The following is a 12,283-nucleotide window of genomic DNA, read 5'->3' on the forward strand; positions in this document are numbered from 1 at the left end:
CCACTTTCCCGCATCACATTGCTGTCCCCGCAGTCACAGGCCCCGCCCGCCTGACTCCGAAACATGTTGAAATCGTGACCCGTGTGTTCCCCGGCGTTGAAGCACTCGGCGCACAGGGACATACACGGCGAGATCCCGCACGTCCTGCAGCGGTACGCCACGAAGTTGGCGGTCCACACCAAGCCGCAGAGGGTCGCGTTGTCATAGCCGCGCACCATTTTACAGAAGTCATCGAAGCTCTCGCCGCCGGCCATCAGGCTCTTGCACCACTCGATCACCTCGGCCTCGGCCACCGCTCTCTCCGGGCTCAGGACGCTATCCAGCAGCTCTCCGAGCAGCTGCACGCCCCGACCATCCTGCCGGCTGCACTCAGCCTTCAGCGAAGCGGCCGTACTCCTCTTGTCCCGGCCCAGTAGAGACGCCGCCATAGCGGCCCGCAGCCGGCCAGCCGAGCCTGCTTATTTATTTTGTTCTTGGAACAGCCTGCTGCCAACTCTCGTGAGAGTTCACCCGCCCCCGGAAGCAGGTAGAATGTCTGCGCGCCTCTTACCGGAAGTGCTCTCCACTACAGTTGGTGAGCGCGTTTCCCGGGGAGCGGGGATGTTGCTGAGATCTTCACAGAGACTTGTTTCCTAATCCCTCATTCCGAAAAATTACAACTCCTGGAAACGGTGCAGGAGGAACTCTTTGCAATGTGCGTGTGCGCGAACAAGCGCATACGTTCAGTGTAAATATTTTTGCTGCAACACGCAAACAGCAAAGCAACTTGAAATCTGAACGAAACGGCAGGAATTTGTTGGAAATGCTCAATCAGGTCTGTGGAAAGATAAAACAGGGTTGTAACGTTTCAAGTTTGACTTTATCAGAACAGAACACAGTTGGAAATCTAATAGGTTTTGAGCAAGTGAAAGTTGGCTCGGACGGTTGATGTTGGCTGAAAATGTGTTGCTGGTTAAAGCACAGCAGGTCAGGCAGCATCCAAGGAACAGGAAATTCGACATTTCGGGCATAAGCCCTTCATCAGGAATGCCCGAAACGTCGAATTTCCTATTCCTTGGATGCTGCCTGACCTGCTGTGCTTTAACCAGCAACACATTTTCAGCTGTGATCTCCAGCATCTGCAGACCTCATTTTTTACTCGGACGGTTGATGTTGGCAGGCTGACCCCATCACAAACAATAAAAGTAAGGCCCGCTTCAGCTGGCATGGGAGGACACGATAATCATTTATGCAACCATTTGTGCGTATGCTCGCATTTAACAACTGATGGTTGCATTTCCAGAGAGAGTAGCGAGTTATTTTAAAGCTAAGGTTTAGGCAACAAGGACAGAGTTCCTGTCTGGGAATCTTTTAAAATTGTCCAACTTTAAAGGAGAACCTTCTCAACACGTATTTTGCATATACCTACCTCAAGAACCCTGCAAACCACCCCACCCCCGTTTCTCACGCTATCCCCTAGGCAGCAAATCTCCCCATCAAACGCACAACTTTTCCCAGTACCGCTGCCCACATTCACCCTGCTGCCTTGTGCGTAGGAATTTAGAGCAATTTTAATGAAAGTAGCACCAGGTTTATAATGCTTCAAGTTTTTGACTGAACCGCAAATCTTAAGTGTCATAAAAATTAATTTGCAATTTCAAATTCTGTTAAAATAAAATCTAATTAATAGACGTAAAAGTTGGAAGAGGGGGCTAAATAATGAACATGTAAGCTGGGAGCATCATATTAGTAATGGGCAAGTGGGATACATGGGGCATTAATAATGGAAATGTAACATTGGAAAACATATTAGTAATTGATATGCAAGATGCCAAGAGGATGTTTCATTTTGTTGGGGAGGTTAGCACTAGTGGGCACAGTTTATGAATAAGACAGAAGATGATGCTGAAAAGAACTATTTTTGCTTAGGGGATCCTTGTATGTAGAATTTTCCCTCCAAGAAACAATGAAGGCTGGATCATTGAATGGATTCAAGGCTGAGTTAAATATATTTTGGAAGAAAAGTTTATGCAGTGGAGGGATGCAGACAGTAAAGTGGAATTAAGGCAACAATGAGATCAGTCATGATCTTCTGAATGATGGAGCAAGATTGAAGGACCAAATGACCTAGCTCCTAAGTCTCATGTTCGTCTTAGTAATATTAAAGTGTTGTCACTGATGTTGGAATGCATTGAACTAAATGAATCGCATTGTAATTTATCAGACTTGGACTTCCAAAACAAATTTATAATTGATAATACAGCATTGTGAAACCTTTTCCTCCATTCCAAAATCATAGACAATATACATACATTAGAGGTATTGCAGATAATGTAATTCTCACCCTCTCCCAGTATATAATTCCATTATGCTTCTCTACCACATTAAATTGACCTTTTATATTTAGTTCCATCTGAGTTCAACAGTTCTATTCATAATTCATCCCATAATAAAATAATCCTTGTATAACACTGCTAAATCAATAACCAGCAAATAACTTTTATTTAAATAAACAGCTGTTTGACATGAAAATACATATGTTTTGTAGATAGATACTGTGATAGAATATTAGACAATCATTGCTGCTTTTACCACTAACTTTTGTTTCTTTGTTCATTGTGATATTAAGTTCTAGATGTTTTCATTCTTGCTGATCTTCTTTCACTTAAAGTCATAGAGATGTAAAGTATGGAAACAGACCCTATAACACAATGTCCACCAAATATCCTGTATTTGGTCCATATCCCTCTAAACCCTTCCTATTCATATAGAAGTCCAGATGCCTTTTAAGTGTTATAATTGTACCAGTCTCCACCACTTCCTCTAGCAGTTCATTCCAAACATGCACCACCCTCAGGTCCCTTTTCTATCTTTCCCCTCTCACAATAAACCAATCCCTCCAGTTTTGGAATCCCTCTCCCCAGAGGAAAGACCTTGCCTATTTACCATATACATGTCACTCATGATTTTATAAACCTAAGGTCACCACTTTACCTCTGATGCTCCAAGGAAAATAGCCCCAGCCTATTCAGCCTCTTCCTACAGCTTAAACCCTCCAAGGTTGGCAATATCATGAATCCTTTCTGAACCCTTTCGAGTTTCACACCATCCTTCCAATAGGGGAGACCAAAATCACAAGTACTCCACCAAAAGTGGCCAAAAAACTGTACAGCTGCAATATGACATCCAACTCTTATATTCAGTGCACTAACCAATAAAGGCAAGCAGACCAAACACCTTTCCCACTATCCTATTTACATGTGACTCTACTTTCAAGGAACTATGAACCTGCACTCCAAGGTCTCTTTGTTCAGTAATATTCCCTAGGACCTTACCATTAAGTGTATAAGTCCTGTTCTGATTTGCCTTTCCAAAATCAAACACCTCACACTTATCTGATTTAAATTGAACCCGGTCTGCCACTCCTCAGCCCATTTCTCCATCTGATCAAGATCCCATTGAACTCTGAGGTAACCTTTGTTGTCCACTGCACCTCCAAATTTAGTGCCATCTGCAAACTGATTAACCATACCTCTTAAGTTTACATCCAAAGCATTTATGGATGTAAATTTGCTCACTGACCTGAAAGATTCATCATCATACTAGGTAACCTCACCAATGAGCCTCCAGTGAAGCACTAGTGTTATGACCCACTTTCTATTTATGTGTTTAGGTTTCCTTGGGTTGGTGATGTCATTTCCTGTGGGGATGTCATTTCCTGTTCTTTTTCTCAGAAGTTGATAAATGGGGTCCAAGTCAAGAAGCTTGTTGATAGAGTTCCAGTTGGAATACATATGAGGAAGGACACCACATCTATCCTAGGACAAGCCAAACAGAGACATGCCTGAGAATTCCTAGAAGCATGGTATTCCAACCTGTACAGCTGCAATATGACCATTCCAAATATTTATTTATAAATGACAAAAGCCAATGGATCTAGCACCTATCATTGTGGCACTTCGCTAGTCACAGGTCTCCAGTCTGAAAAGCAATCTACCCTCTGTGGCAGATGGAGTTTAAGTTAGATAAATGTGAGTGCTGCATTTTGGGAAAACAAATCAAAGCAGGAATTATACACTTAATGGTAAGGTCCTAGAGAGTGTTGCTGAACAAAGAGACCTTGGAGTGCCAATTCATAGCTCCTTGAAAGTAGAGTTGCAGATGGATAGGATAGCGAAGAAGGTGTTTGGTATGCTTTTCTTTATTGGTCAGAGAGTATTGAGTACCGGGGTTGGGAGGTCATATTGCAGTTATACAGGATTTTAGTTAGGCCACTGTTGGAATATTGTGTGCAGTTCTGGTCTCCTTCAATCAGGAGAATGTTGTGTAACTTGAAAACATTCAGAAAAGATTTACAAGGATGTTCCCAGGGTTGGAGGATTTGAGCTATAGGGAGAGGTTGAATAGGCTAGGGCTGTTTTCCCTGGATCGTTGGAGGCTGAGGAATGACCATAAGGAAGTTTATAAAAGCAGAAGGGGCATGGATAGGTTAAATAGACAAAGTTTCTTCCCTGGGGTTCGGAGAGTCCAGAACTAGAGGGCATAGGTTTAGCGTGAGAGGGAAAAGGTATAAAAGAAACTTAAGGGGCAACTTTTTCAGAGGGTGGTAAGTGTATGGAATGAGCTGCCAGAGGAAGTAGTGGAGGCTAGTACAATAGCAAATTTAAAAGGCATCTGGATAGGTATCTGAATAGGAAGGGTTTGGAGGGATATGGGCCAGGTGCTGGCAGTTGGGAGTAAATTGGGTTGGGATATCTGGTCGGCATGGACGAGTTGGACCGAAAGATCAGTTTCCGTGCTGTGCATCTCTATGACTCTTCTCAATTTTATCTTTGAAGGAGATTTGTGTATATCCAGGACAGGATTTTCAGAGATGCAATTAGAGCACAGCTAGGTAACCTTAACAGAGTATTTGCTATCTGGCTGAAACCCAAAACCACGGATCTTAGTGCTCAGTCACCTCGAAGGAGGATGTTATCTCACCAACTTATCTGGTCAATGAGGAATTGTTGTTTCAGGTGGGAAACCTAACCCCACTCTTTCACCGGTTGCCGTATCACTAACTCAGATTTTTATTGTCATGTTTCCCTTTGTTCGCTCCTTATTTAAACGTTGTATTCTTTCCTTTCCATCAGCTGAACTTGGCATGGTTTATGAACCTTAGGGACTAGAGGATCGAAAACCAAAAGAACGTGTTGGAGCAACTCAGCAAATCTGGCCAGCAGCATCTGTGGAGAGAGAGTTAATGTTTCAAGCCCAATATCATTTCTTCGGAACTGAAGAATTGGGCTGTGCTTGTAGTCAGGGGTTGGAGTTGGTTGCACACGGGCTACAAAAACCATGAAGCGTTTCAAACTGAAAGAATTGGAGAGTTTATTGCAGCGAGTGGATGTTTTTGAGCAGCCGAAGTTACTCCTAGAACAATATCCCACGAGCCCACATATAGCAGGTAAGTGGTGCGAACACTCATCAAAATTACATTTCCTTTAAAATATCAGAAGATACTGTCGGCAACATGCTGTAACATAGTAATGAGAACTAAGAAACTACTTAAGTTTAAACAGCTAACCTTTGAGAGAAACATCGACACATCGACCCCTACAGACCCATTGTCTTCCTGCCCCACCGACATGATCTCATCCTATCTCGACTCCATCCTCTCCCTCGGTTCAGACACTTCCCATCTACATCCGCGAACTAACCACGCCATTCACCTCTTTAGTAATTTCTTGTTCTCCAGCCCCCAGTGCTTTATTTACATTGTGGGCATGCAGTCCTTATGCATGTCCACACCCCACAAAGATGGCCTTCACGCACTTAGCTTCATCCTCTCCAACAAACCCATCCAGTCCCCTTCCACCAGTACCCTCCTCGACCTCCTTTTTAAATTCCTGCCTAACTCTCTCTAATCTTCCTTCAGAATCTCAACCTTTTCCCTTCTATGTCGTTGGTTCCAATGTGGACAATGATCTCTTGCTGGCCCCTCTCCCCCTTGAGAATATTCTGCACCCTCTCTGAGACATCCTTGATCCTGGCACCAGGGAAACAACACACCATTCTGATTTTTCACTGCTGGCCACAGAAATGTCTGTCTGTACCTTGGGCTAGAGAGTCCCTTAACACAATTGATCTCTTGGAACCCTTCGTACCACTCGTTGCATTAGAGACCGTCTCAATACCAGAAATTTGGCTGTTCGTGCTACGTTCCCCTGTGAATTGATCACCCCTACATTTTCCAAAACAGCATACTTGTTTGAAACTGGGATAGCCATAGAAGACTCTTGCACTAGTTGCCTACCTCTCTTACCTTTCCTGGAGTCAACCCATCTATGTGATGTATCTACGACTTTTCCCCCTTCTTATAACTGCCATCCGTCACATACTGTTGGTGTTGCAAATTCCTCATTGCCTCTAACTGTCTCTCCAACCGATCCATTTGATCTGATAGGATTCACAACCAACAGCATTTATTGCAGATATAATCCACGGTAACCTTTAAACTATCTTTAAACTCCTACATCTGACAAGAAGTGCATATCACTCTACTAAAGGCCATTTTTGCTCCTTCACAATCTATAGATCCAGAAAATAACTCTGCTGTTTCAGTCGCACTTCCAAAAATGTTGACTTATTTATAAGACAGAATACCAAAAGACATAGGAATGGAAGTAAGGCCATTCGGCTCATCAAGTCCACTCCACAATTTAATCATGGCTGATGGGCATTTCAACTCCACTTGCCACGCTCTCCCCATATCCCTTAATTCCTCATGAGATCAAGAATGTGTCAATCTCTGCCTTGAAGACATTAAATGTCTTGGCCTCCACTGCGCTCTGTGGCAGTGAATTCCACAGGCCCACCACACTCTGGCTGAAGAAGTGTCTACTCAATTCTGTGCTAAATTGATCCCGTCTAATTTAAAGGTTGCACCCACGGGTCTTAGTCTCCCTGCCTAACAGAAACATCTTCCCAGCGTTCATCCTCTTTAAGTTATCTTCTCAGTTTCTATTAGATCTCAACCTTCTAAACTCTAATAAATACAATCCCATGATCTTCAGCTGATCATCATATGTTAGGCTTACTCTCCCAGGATCATCCATGTGAATCTCTGCTGGACACAATCCAGTGCCAGTATGTCCTTCCTGAGGTGTGGGGCCCAAAGTTGGACACAATATTCTAAGTGGGGTCTAACTAGAGCTTTATAAAGTCTCAGAAGAACACCGCTACTTTTATATACCAACCTTCTTGAGATAAATGACAACATTACATTCGCTTATTTAATCACGGATGCAACCTGCAAGTTAACCTTTACAGAGTCCTGAACTAGCACTCCCAGATCCCTTTGTACTTTGGATTTACAGATCATCTCACTGTTTTGAAAATAGTCCATGCCTGTATTCTTTTTTCTAAAGTGCAAGACCTCACATTTGCTCACTTTGAATTTCATCAGCCATTTCCTGGACCACTCTTACTAAACCGTCTAAATCTTTCTACAGCCTCCCCACCTCCTCAGTACTATCTGCCTGTCCACCTAACTGCGTATCGTTGGCAAACTTCACAAGAATGCCCCCAGTCCCTTCATCCAGATCATTAGTATGTAAAGTGAACAGTTGCGGCCCCAACATTGAACCGTGCAGGACATCACTTGTCACCAGCTGCCATTCCGAAAAAAAGAACCTTTTATCCCAACTCCCTGCCTTGTGTCAGATGCCAATCCTCAATCAATGCCAGTAGCTCACCTCGAACACCATGAGCTCCTCACCTTACTTTGCAGCCTCCCATGAGGCAACTTATCAAAGGCCTTTTGGAAGTCTAGATAAATAACATCCACTGGGTTTCCCTGGTCTAACCTACTTGTTGCCTCTTCAAATAATTCTAACAGGTTTGTCAGGCACGACCTTCCCTTACTAAATCCATGCCGACTTGTTCCAAGAATTTAGAAATCTCATCCTTAATAATGGATTCTAGAATTTTACCAACAACCGAGGTTAGGGTAATTGGCCTATAATTTTTTATCTTTTGTCTTTATCCTTTCTTGAACAAGGGGGTTACAACAGCGATTTCCCATTCATCTGGGACTTTCCCTGACTCCAGTGACTTTGAAAGATCAGTCAGCACCTCTGCTATTTCCTCAGCCACCTCCCTCAAAACTCTAGGATGTAGCCCTTCAGGGCCAGGAGATTTATCAAGTTTTAGACCTCTTAGCTTTTCTAGCACTATCTCTTTTGTAATGCCAACCACACTCAACTCTGCCCCCTGACTCTCCATAATTGCTGGGATATTACTCATGTCTTCCACTGTGAAGACTGACACAAAATACGTATTAAGTTCTTCAGCTATTTCTTTATCTCCCATCACTAGCCTTCCATCATCAATTTGCAACGGGCCAATGTCTACTTTTGCCTCTCATTTGTTTCTTATATATTGAAAGAAACTTTTACTATCATTTCTAATATTACTGGCTAGCCTACCTTCATATTTGATCCTCACCTTCCTTATTTCTCTCTTTGTTATCCTCTGGTTTTTGTAGCCTTCCCAATCTTCTGATTTCTCAGTGCTCTTGGCCACTTTATGGGCTGTCTCTTTTTCTTTGATTCATTTCCTAACTTCCTTTGTCAGCCATGGCTGACTAATTCCTCCTGGATAATCTTTGTTTTCTTTGGGATGAACTTCCATACCGTGTCCTCAGTTACACCCAGAAACGCCAACCATTGTTGCTCTCCTGTCTTCCCCGCTAGGTTCTGCTTCGATTTTCATCAGTTCCTCTCTTGTGCCCCTGTGATTACCTTTTATTTAACTGCAACTCCATGACATCTGATTTTGCCTTCTCTCTTTCAAACTGCAAACTGAACACAACCATATTATGTTCATATTTATCTATCTAACTCAGCTTTGAATAAATTCAATGCCCTAGCTAACAATGCTTTCTAGCATAATCTCACTCAGAGGGGAAAAAGAATGTTTGTTTTAAAAGAGAGACATTGTATTTTTAAACTGCATCAACTAATGTTAGTTTGCTGCCAAGATAGACTCTAGCCAGATCAGATGGTGATTTGGAAAGCTAAATAAATTGCACTTTTTACCTTAATGGGGCAAAGATTTGGGTGTTACTGGGTTAAAAGTTATTGGCATTTTGTAGGTCACATCTTTGAAAGATGAAAAAAAAATCAGCTGCAGTAGCACTTTAACAGAGGACACACAGTTATGAAGTTGAAAGTTTCTAAATCTCATTGTAAATAAGATTACTTTTAATGGTAAAGGGCGGCACAGTGGTTAGCACTGCTGCCTCACAGCGCCAGGGACCTGGGTTCAATTCCCGCCTCAGGCGACTGACTGTGTGGAGTTTGCACGTTCTCCCCGTGTCTGTGTGGGTTTCCTCTGGGTGCTCCGGTTTCCTCCCACAGTCCAAAGATGTGCGGGTCAGGTGAATTGGCCATGCTAAATTGCCCGTAGTGTTAGGTAAGGGGTAAATGTAGGGGTATGGGTGGGTTGCGCTTCGGCGGGTCGGTGTGGACTTGGGCCAAAGGGCTTGTTTCCACACTGTAAATAATCTAATCTAAAAAAAAATGCAGGATGAATTCAAATTTGTTTGAGGAGCAATTTATCTGCTGACAGTTTCCAACTGACAGGTTTCCAGTAAAAGCAGTACGAGGAGCTGAAAGTTGGCCAAGAACTGGCAAATTGATTCTCTGTCAAAAAATGTGGTGCTGGAAAAGCACAGCTGGTCGGGCAGCATCCGAGGAGCTGGAGAGTCAATGTTTCAAACATAAGCTCTTCAGGAATGTGAGGGGGTCCAATAGGGCTGAGAGATAAATGGGAGGGAGGTGGGGCTGGGTGGAAGGTAGCTGGGAATGTGATAGGTAGATGAAGGTGGGGGTTGATGGTGATAGGTCAGAGTGGAGGGTGGAGCAGATAGGTGAGAAGGAAGATGGACAGGTAGGACAGATCAAAAGGACGGTGCCAAGTTAGAGGGTTGGGGTCTGGGATAAGGTGGAGAGAGGGGAGATGAAGAAGCTCGTGAAATCAACATTGATCCCGTGTGGTTGGAGGGTCCCAAGGTGGAAGATAAGGTGTTCTTCCTCTAGGTGTTGGGTGGCTAGAATTTGGTGGTGGAGGAGGCCCAGGACTTGCATGTCCTTGGCAGAGTGGGAGGGAGAGTTGAAGTGTTTGGTCACAAGGTGGTGGAGTTGTTTGGTGCATATATCCCAGAGATGTTCTCTGAAATGTTCTGCAACTTGTCGTTCTGTCTCCCCAATGTAGAGGAGACCACATTGGGATTAATGTCGATTTCACCAGTTTCCTCATCTTCCCTTCCGTCAGCTTATCCCAGATCCAAACTCCCTCTTGAACTGTCCTACCTGTCTGTCTTGCTTCCCACCTATCTGCTCCACCTTCCACAGCAACCTAGCACCATCAACCCCACCTTCATCTACCTATCACATTCCCACCTACCTTGCCCCTGCCAGCCCAAGCTCCTTCCATTTATCTCTCAGCCCCCTTGCCCTGCCCCACATTTCTGATAGGAAATTCCTGATGAAGGGCTTATGCCCGAAACGTCGAATTTCCTGTTCCTTGGATGCTGCCTGAGCTGCTGCGCTTTTCCAGCACCACATTTCTGATGAATAGCTTATACTTGAAACGTCGACTCTCCCTGCTCCTCAGATGCTGCATGACCAACTGTGCTTTTCCAGCACCAACGTTTTGACTGATCTCCAGCATCTGCAGTCCTCACTTTCTCCAAGTAGATTCTGTGTCCAGGTCTTGTAAATTTCTTGCTCAACTCAGTTTGAATTCCTCCAGCCAAACTGCCATTTTTCTCAATATAACAGCAGCCTTGGTCAAAGTAATAATTAATATCCTTTGTGACTGCTATCTCTCATCAATGCCCTATTACATTGGATACCATTGACAAAGCTGCAATCTTTCATGCACCTCATATCCATGTAGTTTCGTTGCTAGCAATCTGAAAGCAGTCAATGTTAGTTGACGCCAGAGCTGACAGAGCAATGATCTACTCCAAATTTCCTCCTCTTCGTTTTCTCCATTTTGAGACACAAACTGACAACACACTTGTGATGCTATAACTACCTCCGCTGCCATCTGTCATCAAGTCATGAAAAAGTTTTAACCACCTGTATTCTACCAAAAACATGAGTTTAAGCTCCCACTATGAACTCTGCTGTCTTGTTACTGACACTATCTCAGAGTACCCTTAAATAACAACTGCAAAATCTTGGACACTGCTCTGCCAAATGCTGAGATTTAAACTCAGACAAATGATCTCAATAACTTGTTTCCAACAGCACAATTGCACACCTCAGTGCTTCTGCTATTGAAACCAATATGTGTGGGTTTTTTTGTTCACCTAGATACTTCCTCTCGTGGTCGCTTTGCTGGTATTAAATTCATTAATTCCAACTTCTTCAAAATGCACTCGTTTGGATAAAAAGATTTGGCATCTACGGGCTCTGCCAACATCATGTACAGCTTGTAATTTGTTTGATCTGCCAGCATATTGTGTAACATTTCATCAATTACTACAGTTTCTTTCTGTGAAACTTGTCAAAAAGACTTTCTATGACAATGTTCATTACTACCTCTAAGTTATATATCTCCTTAAACTCGACATTTGAAATTTTCTTGTTATCTGTTCAAAATTCCAATGACATGCCAAAAGCTATGCCAACGTTCTTTTCCATAACCTTATCAACTCGTTTGATTTGTCCCTTGTTATTTATTACTCTATATATTGTTACCCTGAACACAGTCATTACATCTACAAAATATCACAAATATTTTGATCCTTATCTCATATTTTCAGATCCATAGCTACATAATTAGTATTTATATCATGTTGGTGTGATTTTTCTCAGCAAGGGTTTCATACTGTTTATCCACAACTCCAGGTTCCCTTAACAGTATTTTTTTTTGCGAAGCAGGATGGCAAATTGTCTGAGAATCCTCTTGTTGGCCAGACTTTTGATTCCAAAGGACTTAGTGTTCTCAACAATTTATTCATCCAGTGTATTGTAAATGTATGGCTTCACTGAAGACAAATTTTCCATATTCGTTACCATCTTTGCTCTTTTCACCAAATGCTCAAAGAATGACTTAATACGAACTGTATATCACTGGGCTCCGTCAGAGGTGATGAAAAGATACATTCCAGATATTTCACATAGTTGTTGCGTTGCCATAGTCTTAACAGACCATAGGGACTGCTATCTTATTTGAGAGAGAAGCAACTGGTGGTGATTTAACCTGAGGGCCACCAGACCTCAAGGAAGAAGTTGAGAAGGAGAGT

At 43.0% G+C, this 12,283-nt stretch overlaps 2 protein-coding genes across 6 annotated transcripts in view; one reads left to right on the top strand and one right to left on the bottom strand.

Moving 5' to 3' along the window:
* The window catches only part of ubr3 (ubiquitin protein ligase E3 component n-recognin 3), a 362,664-nt gene extending 362,160 nt beyond the window's left edge, over positions 1–504 (bottom strand). For 3 of the 4 annotated variants that reach the window (XM_060827272.1, XM_060827271.1, XM_060827269.1), the window contains exon 1: positions 1–503. In XM_060827272.1, the coding sequence (XP_060683255.1) occupies positions 1–428 (428 nt within the window). In that variant the 5' untranslated portion in view covers positions 429–503. The other variant, XM_060827270.1, reaches the window with a different exon arrangement.
* mettl5 (methyltransferase 5, N6-adenosine) overlaps positions 78–12,283 on the top strand; it is a 23,463-nt gene continuing 11,257 nt past the window's right edge. Inside the window, exons 1-2 of one of the 2 annotated variants that reach the window (XM_060827276.1) lie at positions 78–526; positions 5,115–5,428. In XM_060827276.1, coding sequence (XP_060683259.1) covers positions 5,320–5,428 — 109 coding nt within the window. In that variant the 5' untranslated portion in view covers positions 78–526; positions 5,115–5,319. The other variant, XM_060827275.1, reaches the window with a different exon arrangement.

This window comes from Hemiscyllium ocellatum, chromosome 7, assembly GCF_020745735.1.
Source record: "Hemiscyllium ocellatum isolate sHemOce1 chromosome 7, sHemOce1.pat.X.cur, whole genome shotgun sequence".
In the NCBI taxonomy this organism is placed as follows: domain Eukaryota; kingdom Metazoa; phylum Chordata; class Chondrichthyes; order Orectolobiformes; family Hemiscylliidae; genus Hemiscyllium; species Hemiscyllium ocellatum.